General features: G+C 34.2%; 1 protein-coding gene across 2 annotated transcripts in view; it reads left to right on the top strand.

Moving 5' to 3' along the window:
- Positions 1 to 27,624, top strand: part of Mtpalpha (monolysocardiolipin acyltransferase Mtpalpha) — a 75,232-nt gene that overhangs the window by 23,566 nt on the left and 24,042 nt on the right. Inside the window, exons 4-7 of one of the 2 annotated variants that reach the window (XM_081741709.1) lie at positions 1,589 to 1,839; positions 7,692 to 7,763; positions 15,793 to 15,997; positions 18,849 to 19,024. In XM_081741709.1, the coding sequence (XP_081597835.1) occupies positions 1,589 to 1,839; positions 7,692 to 7,763; positions 15,793 to 15,997; positions 18,849 to 19,024 (704 nt within the window). The remainder of the gene's footprint in view (positions 1 to 1,588; positions 1,840 to 7,691; positions 7,764 to 15,792; positions 15,998 to 18,848; positions 19,025 to 27,624) is intronic. The other variant, XM_081741714.1, reaches the window with a different exon arrangement.

The following is a 27,624-nucleotide window of genomic DNA, read 5'->3' as shown; positions in this document are numbered from 1 at the left end:
TAATTAATTTTAGGAAGAAAATTAACAGATCGATCTGAATAAACAAAAAAACTTCCCAACAAACAGTTTCAGATTTCCCCAAGATTTACCATTTTTCAGAAATGATGGTAAGTTTTTAGAAAATTAAATTAAAATTACATGAAAACTATAACTTTTACCGGAATATTGAAATGTTCTTAGAATTAATGACCACTATTCAGCTCCAAATGATGTTTTCATTATTGTTATCCCTGACTCATTTCTATTACTAAAGCTATATTTAGTGTTCTATCTTTATTTCTCCTTCTTTTTCTCGAGGAAAGAGAAGTCACCAGATTTTCTCAGGATTCTCCTATTTGTTCCCACTTTCGAAGAAAATATATTTCTTTTTTCTTTATTTCTTTAGATGAAAGAAAGCAATTCATTCTTCTTTAAATTTTTTTTTAAAAAAAGGTGAGATTGGGAGAAAAATATTTTTTTCTTTCTTACTTTCTTTACCCTTTCTTTTATTTATTTATTTATTTATTTATTTATTTATTTTAATGAAAGCACAAATATTTGTGTCGTTCTTCATAATGTTCGTACAGTTTTGCCAGGGTCGTGCCCAAGAGACCACGCCCTCCTCCTTAACCATTAAAATATTTTAAACATGGTCAAATAGCCTGGAAATTCCACCTATATGACCACAGCCGAATTAACATCACAGTTAAACATTTAATATTCTCTATGTACGTTAGAATATAAAGTACATGTGTGCTTCCCTCGAAAATATCTTTATGCTGCATTAGCTCCTTTCTCCTTTAAATAAATATATAAAATGTTCCTTTGTAACAATTTTTTAGCTGGGTAACAAAATTGTATCAGTTACATCACTTCTTTTCAGATGGCAACTAAAACCGTAGATATTGCCAGTAATTCCGTTTATTCGCATCAGTTCAAGTTCTCTATATGAATAGAAATACATAGTAATTTGCCAGCAAAATGGCAAACAAATACATGTATACAAATTGCTTTTCTTGGAGCATGACATAAACTTGTACTGATGTTAATACGTGGGGATAAGGAAAGCTTTCGCTAGAGCTCACCTCATTCTTTTTTCGGATCAATAAACATCATCATTAGAATGATTTCAAAACTTTTCTGTAATTGTCTGATGGATTCGTAAAGTGATGCTGCTAATGGTTCAAAGTTTAACTACGACGTTGGCATATTGTTTAATTTTTGGTCGATCCTAGCGCCTTGAGCAAGCCTCCGAGAATATACCCATATATCACATTTTCATTCTATTTTGACCTGTAGAATAGTTTTACATGGTTCATGAGTGTCAGTTGCAGAACACTCAGTATGTATTTTTATATTCTTACTCAGTTTGGAGAAAACAAAACACACTTATTAATTGAAGAAAATTTTTGGTGAAAAAAAAAAAAAAAAAAAAAAATCCATGGCAATTTTGATTCCTGTTTAACCTTTATTTTCAAACCTTACCCACATCTGTTACCACCTTAGCTTTTACGAAACTGAACAGGTGCATGTGATTAAAAAATAGATTCTTGCTTCACTATTGATCATTGTATATTAAAGTGAAATAATCATTGTTCTCTTGATGTAGGTGGCATTGGCGTGTCATTACCGAATCGCCGTTAAGGATAAAAAGACTGGTCTAGGACTACCGGAAGTAATGCTGGGATTACTACCAGGAGCTGGAGGTACCCAGCGATTGCCCAGGTTAATATCTTTGCCCAATGCGTTGGACATGGCATTGACAGGGAAGACTATTAAGCCTGACAGAGCTAAAAAGATGGGCTTAGTTGATCAGCTTGTAGATTCTTTGGGTCCTGGAGTAACTGATGCTGAGAAAAGGTGAGCAATAAGTTAAAAGCAAGACACTTTATACTTAATGTAAATATTTAGTTTTAATGATGTTCACATATTTACTTTTTATTTATTTAAGTTTGTTCAAAACTTGATAGTTAACGTGTCTTGATCTGCACTAGCGAAGGTTTTTCACAATATATGGAATTAAAAAAAAAAAGTCACTAATAGCCAAATGCAGCTGTTCCTAGCTGGAAATTGTGGATTAGAAAGGTGGGAGGTCCATTCGCGAAGCCAAGTATTATGGTTTCTATGTTCATAAGTAAATGTAATGATTCTTAATGAGCCCTTAAGTAAAAGACCGAAATATTTTCAAGGCAACCAAAGACAGGAAGAATGTACACTATATTAAAAGATCGAGAAATGCTCCGGAAATCTCGAGAACCCCTTGAATCGAAAAAATCTGTAATCAGCACTATTCTTTCAATATAAGGAAACCAATGTTAATTTGATTAAAGTGTAAGGAGCTTGAAGAGCAGTCTTATCAATAAACTCCAAGAGGACCCACCTTGCTCTAATCAGACATTTAACCCGATTGTTTGAACAATACATATTAGGGTAGGCAAGAGCAACGTATTTATCTTTCGAATATATTGATAATTTTAATTCTTTCCGAAAATATTAATTCTTTAAAGTATGTGATGGAAGTATTTGAATTTTTTCGTATTCTTACCTCGTAACCTCTAGATATGTGTGTGCGCTATTTTCAGCCTGAATGACGTAATAGAGCCAGATGAATTTGAAGTTAGTTCCGAAAATCAAGTCTGTATGGTCCAAACGAATAGCTCACTCTCGCAGATTCCTTCAGTATGTAAGGATGATTTATATGACATGAAGAACATTCTTGGCATTGCAGAAGTTGCTCGTCGGTACTGGTTCTTTGGTTTTTGTTTACAACTTGAGCGCCCATATAGTAGTACTCTAAACTGGTGTGAAGTTGACCAGTATAATTAGTTTGCTTAGCTATAAATTATTAAGCGCTCGGAATTCACGTTAGTAGCTGCAGATAAGTGTACTTACTGAGTCTGTATAGTGTTTTGAAAACTATGACCTGTTTCGTCCGGCGTTCGTTAAGGAATTAACCATATGTTCTCAATTTTGTAAACGGCAATATAAAATGCATTACTTACGAAAATAGTGGAAACCTAAACCCTGAAATTTCATTAAATACAAACCCCAAAATAAATAAGAATAAAAAACAGAAAAGTAACTATGAAACGTTCAGGTAGGCGCCAAATGGAATCATTATCTGTACAGTACTATACACACCAATTTATATAGAAACTTCCAACCTTTAAAGTATCTTTCAAGTATTATCCATTGCCCAGTAGCGTAACCACTATTTTTTAAGGGAGGGAGCAGTGAGAGGGCCATTCGTGTTGGACAAACTTTGAAAAATGGAGAACATCTTGACGATAATAAACTCAAATGTAAAATTTGAAATGATCGTTGTCTTCACTTCATTATACAAAATGAAAATAGTTTTCAACAAAACATTATATTATTCGAGGGTTGATACTTTAGACATTATGGTATTCCTTAAAATTAGTTCCGTGATGTTCAGTAGCACAAAGTATTTATCGACCAGTGCTACATTTCACATGTAAGTACATGATAACTACTGATAATAGGAGTTCTCAAGTAGGAGTCTCTTCCTAGACTCCTTGTAGTTCTCCCATTGCTGTTGCCACTACGATGGACCGTTTGTGTACAGTAATACAATTCAAATGTATTTCCTTCGAAGATCACACCACAAAATGTAACCCAAAATATATAATGATTCTGATAATTTTGTAATATTTTCATATTTATTTTTATTAATTTTTATTAATTTTCATTAATATATATATATATATATATATATATATATTAATATATATATATATATATATATATATATAATACTTTCATTTTAAAATTCACTTTTTCACTATCTTCATTTAGAGTTTGCTCTACAGTTTCACTGTCCTGTACTGTTATTGGTGCATCTGTTCCATTAGTTTTATGTTCCTCCACTAACTTCATAGAACTCTGTTGTGGTTATATGGTTAGTGTACGCGCCTTTGGAATTCAATTCCCAATGGAGATGATGTGGTTTGGATCTTTACGTCTCACATAGTCTCGGTGCAAAACGGGGCGCCAAAATCAAAATCAACTAATCTTCTAACCTCACCTACACTACAACGTGAATTCGATTGCCGGCCAAGTAAGTTTGTGGAGGACAACATCGTGTCCGTGGGTTTTTATAGGATACTCCCGTTTCGTTCCACATTTCACTTCACCAATTCTTCCATCATTCACTTGCCTTAATCATCTGTCTCCCTTAGCCTGAAGACCATAATCATAAGAGGTTAAACTGAAAGATTTCATTTCATTTTTTTTCCCACTGTGGTGCCCGCTAGACGCTTCGTACTTGTATTTTCTGTTTTTTAATAATGTTTTTATTTTGTCCCCTTCTTCTCTTCCTATATGGTTAAGGAAGAGTTGTGTATGGTTGTTTCCCATTTGATTTTTTTTTTTTTTTTTTTTTTACTTCGAACTTCGTGAAGATTTAATATATTGGGTACAAATTTTGTTTTTCCAACCCTTTGTTATATTTTCCTAATCCATCTTTATTATTATTATTATTATTATTATTTTTTTCAGAAGACACGATTAGTTCAAAGTGTGTGGAATCAGTAAATACATTTTTGTAGTAATCAGATTGCTTAGGTTTAGCTGGCTAGGGTAGCATATACTAAGGAAGAAAAGTACGGTGATTAGGAAAAAAAAAGTTCTAGACTCGAGAAATTGTATACGCGGAAGAGGGTTTACGAACGTACGTAAAACCAGCATACTATGCTAGTGTTCCAATCTTCTCTTTGACAAATTTTCGTTGTCTTTTGGAGAACATTTTATGTACTGGAAGGGTACGTAAGTGGAGAGAGAAATAAGCGCAAAATATACAGTGTAATACTATTAAAAGTATACGGAGGAAACATCTACTAAAAATGTTAAAAATCCTCCGTGTTCTGATCTTACATCTATAACAGTGTACTTCAATAACATCTTATTTTTAAATTCTCTCAGGAATGTGTATTTTGGATACGATACCCAATGAAAGGGAACCATGTATTATCGATAGTTCTTGTGTCCATTCTCAAAATTTAGATTTTCTAGTTTTGAGAAGGAAAGGTATTTCAAACGTTCTAATTTGTTTTTAATTCTTGTTTATCACTGTAGTCTCGTCTTTTTTGTAATGCCAGGACAAACCGATGACATACTGTAGCCAATGAAGGGAATTCGTTAATATGACAAAATGTAACACACACATCAGAGGATTCGAAAAAAAAGTATGCCTCAATTCGTGCTTGAAGTTTGACATCGCTTTTCAGCACCGAGGCTATATGAGATGGAGTCTATCCCTTAAAGATGAATCCGAATTGCAGATTGAGTTTGTATCTAAAGTTAGCGTTCCCACCGCAATCGAAATCAGCAGTATTATGTATCATATATCCTCAGTGCTGAGAATGTACTTTAATTAGTCAATCGATCGGGCATTTTGTTCTGGAATCCTTGGTATGTTCTCACATTCTACTGAGTATGTTTTGTTTTGTCATACAGACATATTTTTATTCGTGTTGGCTATAGAAAAAGCTTCAGTCGAATGTGTTCAGGCATGCAATGGAGACCAGAGTAAGATAATGGTAATAAATGAAACGAAGAAGCCAAGTTTTTGAAATATCTTTCTAATTTAAATTTAAAATTTTCAGAGATTTCGATAATAAATTATCTCTTATTGAGCTTAATTTTCAAAGTACACATTCAGAAAAGAAAGAGGTTAATATTATAAATCACTATAAACACTATTATAGATATCAGAATAGAACTTTGACGCGAGAGAACCAGGTTCGATTCCCGACGGAAGCTCGTGTTCGGATCTTATATTATGCTGTAGGTCCACGTCTTATATAGTCTTAGTACTGAAAAGGACACTAAACTATTGCAACCAATCAGATTAGGACATCAATATTTATTAATGTTTTCAGTACCTGTTAAGCTCTGCATCTGTGACGAAGTTGCAGTGATTACAAAAACTGGTGAAAGAATAGAAAATAGAAAGGGAGAAATAAAAATGTTGTTTTTAAGGTACGCGAGCCGCAGTTTGAAAACACATGACATGCATTATCAAAATCGTTACTTCTGTGACTGATAGCTATTGCGTGATGTCATCTGAAGCTACTGAGAATGAATTGCGAGTAGGACGTTCACGTTCAGTAAATTGAAAAGATATTTACTTTTGTTCTTCTAGTTGTTAGATTGTTCAAAAAATTACAAAGGTACTAGGAAAGTTTTGCAATACGACACAACCATGTGTCGCAGTAGTCTGCTTCTTGGTGCATGCTGAAACATGTCCATATTTGCACGGTAACCGCTGCGGCAAGTAGATGGGCTGAGTTGCACGTGAAGAAACTTTGTCGTCTCTGGGTGCCGCATAGTCTGACTGAAGAGCAAATGACACGACGTGTGACATGGTGCCATAAGATGCTGCAAATGTTTGATAAGGAACAATCCCGATATGTGAACATCATCATAACAGGTAACAAGACTTGATTGTACTATTATGATGTGCCCACCAAGACTCAGAACAAAGTTTGGGTCTTTGATGATAATACACCTGTAGTTGTCAGAAAATCCCGATCAGTAAAGAAGAAAATGTTAGGTGTATTTTTGAAATCGAATGGAATTGTGGAGCGTGTCGTTTTGGACACACAAAAGACAGTTACAGCTAAGTAGTACACTGAACAATGCCTGCCTAAAGTCATCGAATCTATGAAAAGCCTATTACGATATTCAGGAATGACACCTAGTTCCTCCATCATGACAATGCTCCAGCTCACCGACGAAAGCTTGCATCGAATATTTGACCACTACAGGACTTAAACTTTTGAGCACTTAACCTTACAGTCCAGACCTTGCTCGCTGCGACTTTGCGCGGTTCCCATATGTGAAAATGAAGCAAAGAGGAATGTGGTTTTCCAGTGATGAGGATCTTCTGAGGGCTTGGGACAACGAATGTGCCTTACTCCGTAGTGAAACTTGTCAGATCTGGTTTAACGATTGGTTTCGAAGGATGGAGAGTGTATTCAATGTGGCGGGCAAAACTTTCCTAGTACCCTTTGTATATTAAACGTCGAATTTTAGCTGACAGCGTTCACACTCAGTTTAGTCATTTTGTCAGTCTAGAACAACTAAGTTCCCTCTGCAATGGTGTACACTAATTTCATCCTGTTGTTATTAATGCTGCTTCTCTGTCAACTAGTTTATTGCGTCAAAAGCTTGCACAAATAGTCTTTGAGAACATAGTTAGATAATGAGATTATACTGGAGAGAGAGATACTACTGAGAATTGTTCAGTCCAATCGAATAACTGAATTGGTGTTTCTAAAACATTTTTAAAAATGTTTTTGAACTTTCAAGAGAACACAAGCAGCATGATGTAACTTTTTCAGCAGTACTTTGTATAGCGTTCCTGAAAAATGAGTTTGTGAGTGTTCGAAGGGCGACTTTCATTAATAATTCAAATTTTTGATATTACCATCGTCTAGGTACTCGATATATATTACTAAAATGTCTGCCATCGACATATGTACTGGATTAGCAGAAAAGTCATCTGGTTCGATACTGGAGATTTATTATATTTCAGCTTGTTCGACAGTTCTCATGTTTCAATTATTACGTTTTGCATAACTTATCTGTAGATAAATTTTAAAGATATTTTCCGATTTGAAGCTCGTATATGCTTTTGTAGAAAATGGTAATGTTGATGAATCTACATGTCTAATGCTTCCAAATTTCAGAAATCCTGAGATTGCAGCAAAAGAAGGAAAGACGTTACTTGAGTGTTTACGTATTTTACTTGAAGCGGGAAGGTAAAATATTTCTATACACATTTAAAGTAATGCAGTTTAGAGTTGAATTATTTGTAAATATATTAGTTGTTTTTCGAACTACAGGATGGTTCTTTGTCCTGTTCTGAATTGAAGTTAATAAAGATATAAAATGAGATCGACCAAATTTCGCCAATTCCTGGTTTCACTCAGCATTATTGTGCTATCTACAGTTTGACTTTTTCCGGGTATATTTATATGGTTTACACCGTTTCTGATTTTATCAACATTTGCATCATTGTATGAGTCTGTCATACAATAAGCAATAAGATAAAATACGGGAGATTTAAGAGCACAGTACAGTTGGAACACAGTTATAACATAGCTATTATCTTTTAAGTGTCGGTCATGAACTCGAAGAAATTTTACTGGTATGCTCCAGGTATGCTAAACAGTAATCACCTTAATGAAATAAAAATTAGAAATGTCAGTGGGGTAATCTGTAACAAATAATGCACCATTCAAATACCTGAATGCTCAAAATAACTCGTCTTGAAATTTCTTGCATAAAGAATCAGATAAATGTTACTTAGTTTCACTAAGGTTGTTAAGAAGGTGTGTGACGTGACCTTTTTGTCAATCATAAAATCTCAATTTGTTGTCCTTCTCATTCACAATAGGAGTTGCGAATGATTAGACACAAACGTATTGCTTCCGTTTGGTAGTTTCTTTGCGTTAGAGGTGACTGCTCCATGGGTGGGATATGGTGTTGCGCTGCGCACAAGGCCCACTGCTTTCTAAGCTAGCCAAACAATAACGTGCGTGTATACTTCGGAGCAACTGAGTAGTTTAAAACCGACCAATCTGGAACTTCGTAGTTTTTGGTGGCTTAGTGATAGTCACGCGATCAAGTTGTATTCATGATAGCGTCGGAACTAGTGGACATGTAGGAGGTTGATGTTTTAGAATCCAATTACAGGACGTTAATTAGGAATCATCGAAATGTAAAACTACTTTATCATCAAAGTGCTCATAAAGGAGGAGACGCTGAACTGCTTTATTTTTTTCTTTCTTCCGAGAGTTACGTATATATTTTTATAATTAAAATGAACCTGTTTTACAAACTACTTTCAATACAAGGATACAATAGTTACAATAGTTACAATAGTGAATCTAATTTTGGTTCAGTGGATTTTAAACAGTAAATGAGTAATACTTACGTGTATTCAATTTGTTGCAATTTTTATGTGTATTACTGCGCTTAGCTCCGTGAGCAGAATTAGAAAAGTATATTAGGAAGCTAATAACTTATTTGTTTTTAAAATGCCTGTCAAAATGCGTACTTTGTTAGTATTTTACCTAGTTCAAGTGTACAGTATGGTCACATGTAATTAAAGAGGCAATTCTTAGTTCATCCGATATTATGGAGTAGATTGTTACTTTCACTGAGCGCACGTATACTTCGGTTTTCCATTGCTCATTAAATAATAAATATGTGATCCACGCTTACCGTAATTCATTAACATAAAGCTGTGAAATCTCTCTACTTATTTTTCTCTGTGGTCAAATATTCGTGAAACATAATTCCAGAAAAATTCAACTGCGCCAGTTATTTACACATTCTGTCTCGTTCTGTTTCTACATTCAATGTCTAGGTAAACATAAATGTCTGCAGTGTCAGTCTCGTAAAGTTACTACTGAGTTAGGTTAACTTTTGAATTAATATTTATTAACATGTATTTCGTCATTGCTTACACGATGCATATGGCAGTTCATTATTATGGATACAGATCTGCGTGGATATAAAAACTCGCATCTGCAACATCAATCCGCACCCTCAACATCTGGATCCCCATCCGTAAATGGGGTAAACATATAAACCTTGTTTCTTTTCGACAATTACAATTTCAAAACTAGTTTCTACTATAACAATTCATGAGTAGGTTTTCTCGGGATTCTCCCGTTTCCTTCCACTTTTTTCATTCCATCATTTCACTCATTTCTCATCATCGCCGTCTACTTTAGCGTAGCTGACATAACCGTGGGACGTAAAACTTACATTTTGTTTCATATAACAATTCAATACTAAATGTCCTCTACTGTTTCCTGAAGTACACCAAATAAAATTCATGCGAACATAAATACGATATTAATGGAAAATGTACTACTTATTTAAAATTCCCTCAAATGCAGATTTCTAATAAAATTAAGTTGGTAATACCATACCTGGCAATTAATTTGAGAACAAATCCTTTGTCTCTGTTTTTCGTAACTCAATCCTTTGTCTTTGCTCAGAACTCAGAGGCAAAATGGAGATAAAGCTGTTGCGTCCGTTTTCTGAAAAGCTTCTCGTAGACTGTGCCGCACTTACTCATATTGTGGATTTGTTCTTACCAAGTACAGGTTAATATTGCTTCTGCAATTCTGTGATTTAAAGCTTTGGTCTCCGTAGTATATAGCTATCCGCGCTTTAACAAGTAAAGTTATTTACAAAACATTTGACTCAGTGCAATTAGTACATCATATAATTGTGTTCTAATACATCAGCGCGACAATATTTATGCTCATTCAAGTATTATATAGGGGCTGCGGTGGCTCAGTGGTAGAGCGTTCACCTCTGGTGCTTGGGGTCTCGGGTTCAAACCCTGCTCCCGCCAAGTGAACTTTGTGGTGGACAAACACCGTGTGCCGTGTGCGTGGGTTTTCTCGGGAATCTCCCGTTTCCTCCCACTTTCTTCATTCCACCATTTCATTCATCTCTCATCGCCGTCTCCTTTAGCCTAACCGGCATAAACGTGGGACGTAAAACTCAAAAATTTCATTTCATTTTTTCAAGTATTATATAAATCATTTCGTTCTATATTTCAAATTAATAATCAACGGTAAATTGGAATTTGCCAAGACTGTTCTAGTAAATCATTTATTACTATTTGGACTGGAACATTCTACTCTACGTTATTATACTGAATCATAACAATGTTGAATAACTTGTTTCTTAATTATGTCACACACAGTTTGTTTGTAATTGATTGTAAGTATTATCATTACATATGGGGAAAATTGGAAGGATGGTAACTTTATAATTCGAAGAGTCAGCATAACTTTACTATCGTTATAACTTCCGTATTTAACTGCATCATCCTTACTTAAGAGGATAAAAAGTTACCAAATGGGAAGTATTTCTTTTATTTATTGAATAATTGGTCCAACTTAGAATAAGGATATTAGTTTAGTTAGTTTAAGTAAATAATTATGCGTTTATGAGCATGTAATTGATTATACGCTGCTGGAAAGAATCTGGTAATTTATTAGTTCTTTCCCCTTCCTATTTTTACGTACTCTCTTCATTCACTCTCAACCCCCATCCTTGCACTCTTCCGTGACTATTGGATTTTCGTTTTATATTGCAGTTTATTTCAACTGCAAGTAATTGATCTGAAGGCAAGGCTGTTTGTTGGGTTATTATGTACCATTTATTTTCAGAACTATAGATTTTTTTCCTTTTTGACGGTCTACTCTCTTCCTAGTAGGGGTATGTATTTTTGAGGAACGGTGTGCGGCGGCCACACATGAGAGCCATGAAAATTCTATATAAGAAAGATTTCATTGATTCAGAAGTTCTTGTATGTTCATTTAATACTTTTCACTAAAATGTCTATTCTGTGAAATGGTAATCAGAAAAAATATGTAGTAAATATGTGATGGGCAAATGAATTAAAAAGTGTGTGTTTGACAAAGAACATAGCCTTAGAAATAGTTTTTTGAAGAAAAGTTTAAAAAAGCATGCGATTTCTGTCAGGAGGCAGATGTACAAACTTCTTCATATTGATTCATCTTGTTGAACTTCAGGTTTGTGTCCGTAGTCCCGAATTTGATTTCTTGTAATGGTTTATCAACCTCGTAGTTTAATTGCTAGCATAGAACTCAGTGTTGTGGCAATTGGCCCGCGCTCTTTGAATTAGGAAACACTGAATTATGTTCTGTTCTTAAAAGATAAAATGTGATTGGTTGTAAGTTGGTGGGGACGTCAGCACTGAGGCCTGAGACTATCTGTTCCCGTCATAATAAGAAAAGATAGTAATAGATTAGACAAAGGATCATGCAATTGGTGATCCTCAGATTAGAAACATATAAAAATGTGAATCTTGCTTTACTTTTGTCATCGAATTGCTGGGTTACAGGCAGTTGTATTTGTATTTGTCAGCAGAAATATGCCATAAGAAGATAAATATTCAAAACATTTGCACATCTTCTGATTGTGATCAGATTTAGTTAGTTATTTCTTGTGTGGTGTAATTAAACGAGAAACCATCCTGTTAGAGTAGTTCGTAGTGTAGTAGTTTGAAATCTTGAACCGTTGTTTTAATCTACCAGTAGTTATTCATAATTCTAGAAGTCGGAATAAATACTAATTGTAAAATAATGTCTGCCGCTGAGTTTTTGAAATGCAAACTTCCATCTTTGAATTTGATTTAAAAAGGAATCTGTAATAGGTTTTTTTTTTTTTTTTTTTTTTTTTTTTTTTTTTTTTTTTTTTTTTAGTAATACTAATAACCGTCTAATTATAATAATTTGTTGTGAATATAAACGAAGCAATTTGTCATATTAAAAAGCCAGTAGAGCACGAGTTATTTGATTAGTAAATTAATTATTTAATGGTTAAGTTTCCTTTGAAACAATGTTAAATGCATTTGTTTCATTTTGATTGATGTAAATGCATGTAAAAATATGCTTTTTTCGTAAGCATTAGCATACAATTTGGTATACAGGGTTAGTATAAATTATTCATTCGTTTTGAAAAGGCTATATTTTCAAAAATATTACACGTACAAACATGAAAGATATATATGGAAAGAACCACAAACTCATCAAGTTTATACACCCGCTACAAATGTTTACCAATATATGCCCCTTTTGTGAGACAAGACACGTTCAGACGATACGCGACATCTTTTTTCTTGCTTTCCCTCCATTTTCGACAGGTACTAACCTCGTGCTGCGGAAAGATGATGGACTTGGTTGTTCTTTCATATATCTTTCATGTAATACTTTGAAAATATAGGCTTTTCAGAATGAATGAATCATTTATGCTAACTGTACTTGAAAACTGTTTTCTTATTATTTTAAATATCATTCTTTTGAATAAACAATTAAAACTAGGAATTTTTTCAATGTCGTTGAAGAAAGTGGTGATTCATCTGTACATGAAGAAAGTGGTGATTCATCTGTACACATGTCCTACGCAGTATTCATTAATGGCAATGCGCTTACTTTCCACTCTTCAAGGCCTATATTTTAATAACTTTGAAGTCTTAATTATTACTTAAGAAACTAAACTAATGTATGATTAAAGTAGCAACTAGTAGCAATTAGCAATACTTCTTAACAACTGACGTATGACTAAAGTAACAACTAGCAGAACTGCTCGTTCTTCGCATGGAGTGAACAGTATGCAACCTGTAACACCGTAGAGTACTTCGAGTTGTCTAACTTGAAGTGCTTTTGATACCTGTATATATATATATAACCTCAAAAACGTGTAACCCGTTCTCCATATCTCCACTCGAGTCAAAAATCAAAAAACTGACTTTGTGTGCAATAAAATGTGGTGAAATTCTGGGTACAAAATTTGGTGGCTCTAGGCGACTCCTTTCTGTTCAAAACTCTGTTCTGTTCTGACACACACTCAGACACACATATGTTCCTTTTATATATTAAAAGGATGACTCACTGTGTATACCTCAAGATACTAATTACCGGAACTTTTTCAGTGATTTCTTCCATCATTTTCAGCTGCGTTCCTCAAAACATCACATCTGTAGGTGTCGCACATGATCTAAAAGAAATTTTACTGGTATGGTTCAGGTGTGCTAAACAGTAACTTCTTTAATGAAATACAAGGTACAGATAAGTCAGTGAGATATCCAGACACTGAATATTCAAAATAACTCAAGTTCCTCATGAAATTTCTTGCATGAAGATCGATAAAACATCATTACATTTTTACTGAGGTTAAGTATATGAGAGGCGTTGAAAGTTCAGTATACAAAATCATTAAATTTTTAGTGAGGTCAAGTATATAAGAGGCGTTAAGTTCAGTATAGAAAGAGTCTGTTATTTAAAATTTTCAATTTAGACTTCACTAATCATCTCTTCAACTCTGTGGAACAGTAAATATTTAAACTAAGCACTAGTATGTAAAGACTGTGAAGAACGTTGTGACAAAGAATATCGAAATTCGAAAACAACGTGGAAGGTCGAACTCGAGTCACCAATCGATTCTTGCCCTCCAGCGTGCTAGGTTTATTTATAACAGTAAACAGGGGTGACTTGGATCCAGAAACATAAACCACAACAAAACTAGAAACAAAAGCATAACAACACCTTTCGGAATCAATTAAACAATTCAAATATTCAAATTCATCTCAAAAGAACTATTTCTTCAAATAATTGTTAGATCTACATTCAATATTTCTATGTTGTTACTAATTTACAAATTAACCATTAATGCAATTATTTTTTCTCCCTTTATTTTATAGTTTATTACGTTTTCATGTTAATTTGTTTGATTCCTTCCTTCCAGCAGTTAAATGATGCATGTATTATAAACAAAAGTAAGGGAATAGGCTTCTTTTATATTGTCGGTTCTGTAGGTGTAAATCTTAAAATGTTTCCATAAGGTTCAATTATACATACTTCTACCATAATATTCGTATATATTTAAATATCACGTATTACTTCATTGTGTAAGAATTTATTCTCCCCTACGTCAAATATTATCTTTATGTAAGAATTCAACAGTTCTCAGGTGTGCTGCTTAATAGAAAATCAAGAAAATGACAGGATATAAGCACTGCATACTAAAAACAGTTTGATGATGTGCTAATATATATTACAAATTCAGTATTCCTTACTCTTTCCTTTCTGTTTAGGCTAGTGATCCATCGGTCATGTTACAGTAGTAGTAGTAGTAGGCGGTGGCGTCAGTAATACGCGTTTCTAATATTAAATAACTCACACTTCATATCAAAATTCCTTATCTCCGTTCTTATTAGAATTTTAGATTTAATACTTTTACAATGACTGTTTACTCATTGCGAGCGGCAAATATCCTAATTTACATTCTGTGATATGAGACGAAGCAATAATTCTTTCTGTATATATATATATATGTGTGTGTGTGTGTGTGTGGCGGAAGGAGGGGGGGGGGGGGTAGGGAAATGATGTCTCAAATCTTGACACTAGTTTTTGTTATTTTGTTTATCAGTGATAATCGAAATGAAAAGCGTATTTGAAATTTGAAGAAACGTAATTTTAACAAGATTAGAACTTCATGAGTTTATGGTCGATAGAATGATATCCGTGGATTCTTTTTCCTCTCGGTCTTTTCATTCCATCAATTTTGTTACAATTATTAAATTATTTATACTGTTCTGCCTACTTTACCCACAGAGCATAAACATTGGGTGTCAAACTAAAGATTACAATTTATTTTGAACGATGTTTGCTAAAATCAAGGTATATTTTACAATAAAGTCTCCATAAATGAAAGCACAACGCAACTCAGTGATTGTAATGGGGCGTTTACACTTAGTCGATTTAGTCGCACGACTAAATCGACTCGCTGCATTTGCCACTAAATCGAAGCAACTAGGCCGAATCAGATTGATGGATGTGTTCAAATATTTCAACCACAGAAAATAGAACGTCTTTTAATTCAGTTGCCAGTCGATTAGTCGCTTTCGATCAACAGGCGATTAAGTTGAATTCCCGTTTACACGGTCGATTAAGTTGAAAGTGACGTCAATTCAATTGAATCGAACGCAAATCGACTAAGTGTAAACGCCCCATAAATGTGAGAGAGAATAGTTGAACACCGATCTCAAGACTGAAGGTATCTGGCTGCTTCGGAGAAGGACTGAATAATGTAATTTTAGCATACACTTACGCAGGAATATGGTAACCTGAAGAGCCGGGTTCGATTCATGGCTCATTTTCACACATTGACTTCATTATCTTTGCTGTCTTTAAATGTAAAATGATTTGTTAAAATTGTGCTGTGTTCTTGTAGAACAATGGAATATTTAGAGGAAGTAGCGGTAGATACAGCGAAGAAAATGGCGTCGGGGGAAATGAAGCCAAAGAGAACAAAGTCTCTTCCGGATAAGGTGATGGACTTCGCTCTTAAGTATGATTTCGTCAAGAATCAAATATTTAATAAAGCCAAGGGCCAAGTTATGAAATTGACAGGAGGATTATATCCAGCGCCATTGAAGGTATGTATGAAGATCGTGAACCCTCTTTAACCATTCCATGATACCATCAAAAAAGTTGCAGTTTCTAAATAACATGTGATCAAAGGAGCACACGATTTATTTTTTTTTATTTATTTTTTTTTTACATAAAGATATAATTTATTCGAAAAGTGCTGATATTTTTAGTGTAAATACTGATATATTTGTAAAATACGAATAATCTAAGATCTGTTGATTCACTTTTGAATCTTTTGGTGGAATTTTTGATTTCATTTTAATATAGTTACCATTCGTTTTCCGGAATGACTTGTCGAATTCTTTTTCGACTGCGGAATTTTTGCTCATTGGTTTGTGTAAACCAGGGCTCATAGCGAGTTACTTTTTTTTAACTAAAAGTTACTTTTTTTTTTTCAAATTTGTCACTAAAAGTTACTTTTTGGGAGGTAAAGTGATTTTTCGTGTGATTTATGTTTTGTATTGGCAGTTTTTTTAAAGAAAAATATAAAAATAAATGGAAAAAGGCAGTAACTTGTTACTCGTTACTCTTCTGAAAGCTTCAGTACTTGCTACCACATGTGAAACAGTCAGCTTTATTCTCACTTCAGCTTTTATTCTTTCTAAAGCACAGTGGATGGTTGGTGCATGCTTAAGCTCTCAAAGTGGGGTTGAGAACCCTTCTGTGTCTATTCTTTCTTTTATCATAATAGTCTTTTAGTTTTCTCTCGTAATAGTTAACGCTCCGCTCAACGTTGTATGTATGTATGTATTTGTGTGGTTCATCATGTTCGTCTTGTTATGCTTCTTGTATGTTCTTAAGAGTAGGTGATGAATTTGAATATTTCATGGCTTTGAGAACTCTCAGTGCTAAGTTAAATATAATAGCTGGGATGGAGAAATACGGAAATAGGCCAGAACTGGTTCCACGTACTCAGAAGCTTCTTACATCTGCTAAGTCTGCTTACCGTAACTACAAAGCATACTTAGAAAAGTTAAGAAAGGAGGAATCTCAAAAAAGAAGTAGAAAAGATGAAACAAAACGACAAAGAGAGAAGTGATGAAGAAATTGACAGGAAAAAAAGGGGCATGATGAGATTTTGGTCACTTTTTCGTGTGCTTTTGGTCACTTTTCAACTACTTACAAGAGACCAGACCACTATGAGCCCTGGTAAACGCTAAACTTCATAAAATCCAAAGAAATAAAATTGTACATAGATGTAAGAGATGTATTGTATCGATTAGTAGCAAAATTAGTATTTACTTTCGAAAGCTTTAATTTTGACTATAGTTACAAATTTATCAAAGGTGTAGAAAAACCTTGGAGAAAATGCAAACGTAATATTTAATGAGAAATGTTCATAGTCTGTAATTGTTGATACTGATCCTATAGCCCGGTCAGTTAGGATTTTACTGTAGAATAATCCCAGACAGTTAAATTTTAAGTACACATGAACATTGTCATTCGAAACAATATATTAGATGTTCCCATTGATTTGATCCTTGAAAAAAAAAAAAAAAAAAAAAAAACTTTTACCACTATAAAATTTTTAACAGGGGTAAAATCAATGAAGATTTTTGATATATTGTTTAGAACGTCAAAACTTCAACTATCAGGGGAATTTTTCCTTAAAGAAGTTATATTTTACTCTAATTTGACTAGACTATTAGTGTTCCTAAATTCGAGATTAAAAAGGGTAGTATTAATAATTGTAGATTAAAATGTGTTCTTGCATACAGTATCTTATGTGCACCATGAAGTTAAATAAGTATAAAATATTTCGAAAAAATATGATGAAAAGTAATGCTCCTATATGCAAATATTAATTTTTTAAGAAATGATGCGCTATCAAGATCATTCGTATCATTTTTATTCTGCCCTGTGTGAAATAAGTCCTGAATTCGGTTATTCTCAAATTGTTGTTTTCAACATAAAGATGTAGGAAGGATGGTTCATTAGTAGAAGCTCACCTCAGGTGCAACTGTTATTCCTTTGATCCATGGTGAACAGCATCGTGTCCGTAGATTTTCTCAAAGTTCTCCTGTTTTTCCCACTGTCACATTTCACCGATTCTTTGATAATCATTCACTTTCATTAATCATCAGTCTCCTTTAGAGTAAAGGGCATAACCATGGATCATAAAACTAGAAATTACAATTCTACATAATCCTTTGTTTACAGTAATATTACAGTTTGGTGAACTGATTGGCCAGCTGAAGTTCAGTATTTGCCTCATACTCCGCAAACCAAAAACAGGTCAATTCTGGCTTGATGGACAAGAGTTGATAGACGAGAGTCTTGTATATTGGGTCATGATTTGCTTTCGTTTCATAAATTGGACAAATAGTAATCTAGTAGTAATAATCATGATTTAATTGTTACAAAGTTTATATATTACACGAGAGTTATCAAACTGAAATTGTGAAGTGTATACCCACATCACTCAATTTTAAGAAACCTAGTTGTTTGCATCTTTTTTGTATCTTTTCGCTTCAAACTGGATCAGTCATTATTGGAATACAAGCTGAATATAGACTTAAAATGGACCATATTAAACATCTCCATACTTCCGTAATCAGGAACAATTCAGACATCGACTTCTCTTAGAGCTTAATGACTATTTTGTTGAGACTGCGGGAGCATCTTTTCTGAACATGTATTAGGGAATTCTAAAGTCGACAAAGTGTTGAAACAAAATGACTGGATCAAAGGCTGTTGAAATAATTCTCAAAGAGCACTTACACATATTTCAGAATTTCACGTTTTTGTCCAGCGCAATTCAGCAGTTACTGAATCGAGACTCGTAAATGTTTCTGGTGTATTAAAAATAAAACTTTTCGTTTTTAATGTATTAAAATCAGCGTAATTTATTCGTAGATTCTAGAAGTATTTAGAACGGGTATAGATAAAGGACCAGTTGCTGGGTATGATGCTGAAAGTAGAGGATTCGGAGAATTAGCCATGACACCCCAATCTCGAGGCCTGATTGGTTTGTTCCATGGACAAACAGAATGCAAGAAGAATAGGTTCGGAAAACCTGGAAAGGAAGTTAAGTAAGTACTACTGTGTTATTTTAAAATTGTTATATGAACACAATGCAATATGATTAATACGAATCTAACCTCTACAGATTTTCTTCATCCAGACCTCAAAAATTTAAAATAAAGTTTTAGGTTAAAATATTAGATCGTTGAGAAGATTTTTTAAAAAAAGTTTATATATATATATATAATGAAATGTAAAGTTTCATTTGGAAATGTAAAGTTTTTGTACGTATTACTGGTTCACAGAAAAAAATGGTGCCATATAATATTTGCCGTTGCGTAAGTATGTATTGGTTGTCTTTCCGTGGAGTTAAGAAAGCTACAGAAATTGTGTTTTAATTGAAGCGGAAAATGGTCCAAAAATAATCTATTGGAGAGCAACAATTTCAGTGTACTTTCGTTTCTTCTTACAAGGGCTCGATATGTTAGTCAGCCGCTTTGAAACTAATTGAGAGAACATTTCAGAAAAAAAAAAAGAGTCTCACAAAAATTGACAGTTCCTAAAATGTTTTTTATTCTTTCTAATAGTAAAAAACATTGATTAAAAAGGAATAATAATAAACAATTTCTACTTTTCCATTGTTTTGTAGTGTAATATACGAATGAAGTGACGTGTTTAGGGGTGTCCGAGTGTATATACAACTAAATTTAGTGAATTCGACATAATTCGACATAAATTTTAGGATTATTTTCTATAACTGGAGTGTGGAGTAATTCTAAGCATTGTTGTGTTTTGATGTGTTCCAAGAAAGTGAAAATTGCACCTAATGGCAACGAATGTGTTTCGGGAAGATGTAACAGTATTTCTTTAAATGTCGTAGCATATGCTTTCAGTATTTACTGTCTTCCAAAAAGTAATAACATACATCTAATAGCATGTGTGGAATTAAAAATATAAGTTGTTCATTAATCATCAGTTTCAATATAACTTACGCAAAACAAGCCTCATTATTCATTACTATGGTTAATATTATCCTTTCTATTTACTTGTTTTGCAAATTTGTTATTAAATAATCTGATCACACAATTTTCCAGACAGAATTTTAAGATGTTTATGAACAAGGAATCAAATCTTTTCTTACATCTTCGTTGTTTTAGAGTACGAAGGCCTAGTACCTACTTGCGTTGCTCTTGTCAATTTACTTAATAAAATATTAAATACAAAGTACGGTATTTTAACTGAAAAAGATAGTATCCTATTAGTTATACAACCTTTCGTCAAAGTCTTAGAAACCAGGGAAACTAACGTTGATATACAAATATTCATGTCTCCCCCCCTTTTTAAGTCCAATCGCCGCCACTGCAGAAGTGTCACTGTTCATCTCAGCGACCTCAAAAATAATAGATTTGATACTAATATCGGTCATTTTCGATCATTGATAAATGTCTTTCCCTTCCTTTAAGTTACATCGTCAAAGTGATATGACAAAATTCATCTCAGATTTAATAAAAAAATGATTGGTCCGGTGGTTCAAAAGTTATTAAGTTTAATTTATTTTTATATATCTCCCCCTTCTACCTCCTCCTATAAGTTCTATCGTCAAAGTGAATAGATAAATGCCATCCCAGGCCCGAACCTATGTTGAAAATTTTATCGAGATCGGTCAGGTGGTTCAAGAGTGAAGTCACATAGACAGTCACTTTCATTTTTTCTTTTTCTGTTTTTTTTAAATATAGATTTCCCCCTCCCCTACGTTGCACCGTCAAAGTTAAATGAGAAAAATTATCCCAAGCCGGAACGTCATCTATGTTGAAAGTTTGATCGAGATCGGTTGGGTGGATCAAGAGTTAAGTTTTATTTATTTTTATAGATTTCTCCCCTCCTCCTCCTCTAAGCTCTACCGTTAAAGTGATGTGATAAAAATTACCTCAGGTCCTGACCTTGTCTATGTTGATTTTTTTTTTTTCTAAAATCGGCCGGATGGTTTAAGCGTGATGAAGTCACAAAAACAGTTACTTTTATTTTTACTTTTTTGACACATATATCTCCCCTTCCCCTTCGTTGCACTGTAAATGTGAAGTAAAGAAAACATTTCAGGATCGAACCTTATCTATGTTGAAAGTTTGATCGAGATCGGTTGGATGGTTGAAGAGTTATTAAGTTTTATTAATTTTCATGTATTTCCCTTCCTCCTTCCCCCCTCCTCTAAGATCTACTGTCAAAGTAAATAGCTAAAAACACTCCCAGGCCAGAACCGCATCTACGTTGAAAATTTGATCGAGATCGGATCTCAGGAGATTAAGAGTCACAAACATAGTCACTTTCAATCAGCGTCTTATTTCTAAAAATAAAGGAATTCACATTCATAATAATTAAAAAGTTTGATACCTGCTAGGATGATATAATAATAATAATAATAATAATATTATTATTATTATTATTATTATTATTATTATTATTATTATTATTATTATTATTATTATTAACAATAAAATAGTACCCGATAGCGTATCACTGCAGCCTTGTAACTAAAAACTCTTATTACGTACATATATATTAAAATGCTTTAAAAATTTCTGATTCTTACATCTTAATTTTATAATACAATAATGATAATCAATATTTCTTACTGATTTTTTTTCCTCTTTCTTAAACGGGCGAAAGTAAACTGCTGTTGATTATTTTCAAAAGGCATCAAGAGTTCCACAAATACTGAATTTCAATAACAATACACATACAGTACATTATTGTTCACATAATGTTCTTCACAATACTAATCATGCTACCAAAATGTTCTACAAACCTCTACTAAATTAATAGATAAACTTTGCAGAAAGAGTCTAGAGGATGTTTTCACTTAATCCTCTTCCTAATAATGAATAAAAACAATTAATTGGATATATTAAAATAGGAATTGAACAAAGGCTCCTCTGCGGAGAATGTACAGAGTTGGAGTCCCAACAGAATTTCTGTACTGGCTCTGTTTAGTCGAACTTCAGCAACAAATTTGTAGGGATTATTTCGTCGTGGGAGGTCCGTCTTTTCAGAAAAAATCTGGTGGGTTCAGAGCCTTTATGGTATATATTACCGTGCGAAAAAGGAATGAAAAGAGAGGCGCGAGGACGTGCCAGCGAGCGAGACACAGAAGGGCCCAAATATGTCTAGTCCCTGAATACAATTAACTAACTTCAAGGAGGAGCAAAGACTCGCAACTCTTTCTCTAGAAAAAAAGAAAGAAAACGAAAGGTAAACAATAAAAATAAATTTTCAATAAAACTTTCTTAATATAATATATATGTTAATTAATCTAATTAGCTTTCTCGGTATTCCAAGTTCTGTAAGAACGTTGTATAATGTTTCTCTCCTAACCGAGTCGTACGCCTTTCTAAAATCAATTAATAGTTGATGTACCGGGATATTGTATTCCCACTTTTTTTTTTTTTTTTTTTTTTTTTTTTTCGAGTATTTGGTGAATGGTAAATATTTGGTCGATAGTTGATCGATTTCGTCTAAATCCGCACTGATAATCTCCAATAATTTCATCTGCGTATGGGGTCAGTCTTGCTAATTGAATATTTGAAAGGATTTTATAGGATGTTGACAGAAGAGAAATGCCTCGATAATTATTAGAGTCAGTTTTGTCGCCTTTCTTGTGAATTGGAACAATGATTGATTCTTTCCACTCTTGTGGCAATTCTTCCTTGTTCCAGATAAGGAGAATGAGTTTGTGTATCTTGTTCCACAATTTTTCGCCTCCAGCTAAAATTAACTCAGCCGGAATTTCATCTACACCCGGAGATTTGTGTTTCTTTAATTTCTTTGTAGCGATTTCTGCTTCTATTCGGTTGGGTTCTGGTATATAAGGTTCTGCGGTGTGTATCTCCTTTTCTCCACGCACACTCGTTTTTGGTTGCGTGTTAAGCAAATCGTCAAAGAAATCTTTCCATCTATTTAAGATGCTATCCGTGTCAGTGAGAACTGTTCCGTCAGATTTCTTTAATATATAAGCACGAGGTTGATAGCCTTTATTAAATTCGTTGATTCCCTTATACATGTTGCGGATGTTTTTATTTCTACTATTATCTTCAAGTTCCTTAATTTTAGCTTTCAGAAAATCGCGTTTCTTTGTTCTAAAAGTTTTGGAAGTTTCCCGCCTGATATCTGCGAAATTTTGTGTAGTCATTTCATTCGGATTTTGTAGCCAGCGTAATTTTGCCTGTTTTCTCTTCTCTGCTAGTTTTATGCATTCCATGGTTTGTTCCTACGTATTTCCGCGTGTCCCAATTTTTCTTTGGCTGAAATTTTAATGCTATCTCTAATTTCAATCCAGGTATCCTCAACACTAGTGCACTCCGAATCTTCTAAAGCCGTAAATCTATTCGAAACTTCAATCTGGTATTTCTCTCTTACCTGACTCTCTTCTAATTTCTTTAAATTGAATCTCTCCGTTTCCGGACAATGAATATTACCTTTATTCAACGATAACCTCTCTCGTATTATCGCTGCTACCAGGTAGTGGTCAGTGTTACAATCAGCCCCTCTAAACGACCGGACATCAATTATGCTAGATTGCCTTCTATCTACTAAAACTTGATCAATTTGATTATGTGTTTTCCTGTCTGGTGATGTCCAAGTGTATTTATGAACGTCCCGATGTGGGAATTTTGTACTCTTCACGATTAGGTTTTTGGATGTTGCAAAGTTCACGAGTCTAACACCGTTGTCATTACTTTCCTTATGCAGACTTTCGTTCCCTATAATCGGTTTGAAAATATCCTCTCGTCCTACCTTCGCATTGAAATCCCCTAATAGAATTTTCATATGGTATCGCGGGAGTTGGTCAAATATCCGTCGGTCTTTTATATCGTCATCCTTATCTTCAGTTGGGGCATGTACATTTAAAACAATATCACACCACCGTCCCTTAAGAGTAATAAAAGAAAGTCTGTCAGTAACAAATTCAACCCGTTTAATTGCTGGTAATATACGTTTATGAACGAAAAACCCTGTTCCTAACTGGTGATTTTTATTTCCTTTCCCGTAAAAGAACGTAAAATTTCCGGAATCCATAGATCCATTTCCTTCCCACCTAACTTTCTGAACTCCTACTACGTCCATCCTGTATTTCTCTAACTCACTCGTTACAGATTTTAACGCGCCTGCCCTATAAAGACTCCTAATATTCCATGTTCCAAATCTCATGTCCATTTTCTTTTGCTGAGGTCGTGCCAAGTTATCAGTCCTTGTCCGAGGCTTTTGTGAATATTTCTGAACAAGTTTTATATATATATATATATATATATATATATATATATATATATATATATATATACAGGATGAGGTTGCTAGCCGTAGCGAAACTCCCAAGCTGGAGGACCACTCCTAGTCGGCTGTCCGCGACTGCTTATTCAGTATATTCGCAGCTAACCTCTATATCTAGAGGCCTTCTCCTCGATCCGCAACCTGAGGACGCGCCATGCCGTGGTGACAGGAACCCACGTTACACGGGTTTTTCTGAATTCCAATAGACACAGATCCAAAATTGAGTTGTTTTGCTGTGAACTTTTAAAAAAATACTTTGAGGTTTTAAGCCTGCATTTTGACAGACAGTTAAGAAGCAAAGCAAAGAAAAAAAGTTCCTCTTGGAACTTTCGATGATTTCAAAAACTACAGCATATATTAATTTTATCGAATTCGATCTGAACCCATTTTCCATAGGAATATTACAGGATCTTTTCTCCAACTCCACAGTACGTCGGAAGGGCTATAAAATTACCTGAGGTGGAGGAATAAAATGTGATACAACAAGAAAAGAGCTCTTCCTCTGGAAGTGGCTAGCGCGCGCGCGCCTGTGGTGCATGTGCCTGAGTTCGATTCCCAATGGAAAACCATTAAATGCATTATGGTTGTTCGGATTCCGCCTTAAGCTATAGGTCCATGTCTAATGTACTGTATGTCTACTGACTTACAAAATCTGGAATTTACTTTTGTACTTGGAATTAATCAGAAACCTGAATTTTTCTCAGTTTCAATTTTTACTACATATATCCACCTTCTTTAGAGGCTTAAGTGTTGAATAAGTGGATGGCGACCACAGGGATACTTGAGCTGAATCTGTCACTGCTTTCACTTGTTTCTTACAGGCTTCTTTTATTTCTTATTTCTTTTCTCATTCCTGTGACAGAGTTCCCACAGATCTCGAAAGTCTTCAGGTGAAATTTCTTTCGATACTTTGTCTCAATTGGAAACATGCTTATTGTTACAGGTACATCGCATGTAGTATAGAAAGCCTTTCTTTCATTTTGATTTACATATATTGATCAAGATACCAATACTTGACTTTTCAGATTTTAAAATTGGGAAAAGCAAAACTACATTTCTAGAATCATGGAAAGACCTAGGTAAATGGGCTATTAAGGTTAAAGATTCATTTAAGGCAGGATGCAGACTATGTAAAACTAAATTTAACGTTTCAAATATAACTGGCTCGTTGAAGTCTCGTGAGAAAAGAAGAAGGAAAAGAAAAACAAAACATTAAAAAGCTGTTAATGCATAGTGTTCCAATTCCAGTATTGTAGAGTCTTCATGTGCTACTAGTACCAAATTTTCTGCTTCTATGGAACAGGTGACTGGCACATCTTAATCAGAACCTATTGTTACGGAAAAGAGTGACAATACTACTAGCCCAGCAGAAAACAATGGTGTATTGAACAAATACATAAAGATCAAGTGATGAAATACGTAATTTGTACCTCAAATAAGGTTACATATTCGTGTGCCAGAAGCTAAGCTGTTGCCATCGAGTTGTTTCCTTCAGTGTTTCCTGATTGTTAAATTGCGTTAAAATATTCAGTTACTCAAAGGCAAAATAAATTGTTACTACTTTTGGATTGGGTCCGTATATATAGCTAGCATTACCTCATGATTTACGCAGTAGTTCGTTTCTGTGACAGTGAAAAAACGGTGTGGACGCAACATTTAATGTCAGTGTTCGTTGGTCATTCTACTGCCCAAGATTTGCTAAGTGCATTTTAAGCACTTTTAAGGAAAAGGGTCTCGATAATTCTAAGTTACTACAAGTTTCTCTTGATGGCCTCCATGTTAATTTGAAATTTCTGAGCGATTTGAAGATCTTTCTGAGTAGAGAATATGGTAATGGTTCCACTGCTCTTGGAAATCGGAACATGATCGTTACATATTCTTAATGGTGCTTTCAAGACGGTTTACCAAAGCTGGTTGAAAAATAAGTAGGGTATGCAGTAATATGTAATTATATAAATCAATGGTCCAGTCTATGGCAGTTTTCCAACACACAGGGTGTCAAGCAGTCGGGAAAACAGGAAAGTCGGGAATTTATCTTAAATTTAAAAAAATGGTCGGGAAATCGGGATTTTGCGAAAAAAGTCGGGAAATTTGAATTTACGTTTTGGACTATTATTGTGCTTATTTGCTTGAGGTGAACACTTTGTGTCACAGCATTTAGATTTGAAAATTCCAATATGATCATTCACAAAATCCCATTTCGCCATTCTTTTGTTTAGAACGCAACTCGTTAGTCATTTGTTTGTAGTACACGTTTGGTTAAAAATGGTTGTGTCTATGATGTAGGAGGTTGGTAAGTTTGTTCTATTAAACATAATTTCATTCGTAAAATATAACATCTGTCTATAATCATCTTAGGATTCGATAGAAAGAAAAAGAATAAGAATAAAAGTACACTGTAGAAAATTGGGCGGATAACTGTTGATTAGAAAATTTCCAAACGGTAGCAAATGAAATCGCGAGGAAACAACCCCTGTGCGAGAGGGAGCGAATGAAAATTTATGAAAATTGAGGAAGAATATTTTAGAATCTTCGAAATATTTTGTGTACCTCGTCAAAGTTAGCGGGAACAACAGCCATAACTGAAAGTGAAATTGAAGACGTCGGACGTGTATCGGAGTTGGCATTTTCTGCATGAACATACTAAGGTAAACCAAGAAATTTAAGAATCGGCGTCTCGTAAGAATTGGCGTCTCTTACGAAAATGTTCAACCGGCGTAAAGTTTAGAAATTCTTTTAGTAACCATTGCTTGGCTCAAGTTCTTAATATTCTTAGAAGATATTTAATTTTTTCTTTATGGTAAAGTTAGTTTGGACGTGACTCAATTTTCAATCGTTGATTCTACGTGTTTACTTTTCCTACATAGGCACACGTCTTAACTATCATCGAACATAGTCGTGTAGTGCTGCCATTATTTATCTTTTGTATTTTCGAATTCTAACATAAACCATGCCGTCAACTAATTTAAAGAAAAGTGGAAAGATGAATTTCACTGGGTAAAAGAAGGGAAGACAAAATTAACTGCAGAATGTGTGTGGTGTAATACTACGAACGTTTGGCACCATGGAACGTACTGCTCTTGCTAGTCATTCATAGAGCAAGAAGCATTAAAACCTTGCACCAACTCGACAGAAGACTTTTGCAGCGACGTATCATTTCCCAACAAAACCTAAAGAAAGTTCTGCATCAGCATCACGTGTAGATATACCTGGCATCGGCACTGATCCTTTTCCATGCGCATCAAGTGAAACATGCTCTTCCACTAGTACTTCGACCCTGAACAAATATAAACTGAAGGCTAGTGTTACAGAGACAGAGATTTTGTGATTTATAAACGCGGTGATG

The sequence above is a fragment of the Thermobia domestica genome, chromosome 2 (assembly GCF_964235325.1).
Source record: "Thermobia domestica chromosome 2, izTheDome1.hap1.1, whole genome shotgun sequence".
In the NCBI taxonomy this organism is placed as follows: Eukaryota; Metazoa; Arthropoda; class Insecta; order Zygentoma; family Lepismatidae; genus Thermobia; species Thermobia domestica.
Note: the sequence above shows the minus strand (reverse complement) of the source record. Positions and strands in the feature narration are given on the sequence as shown.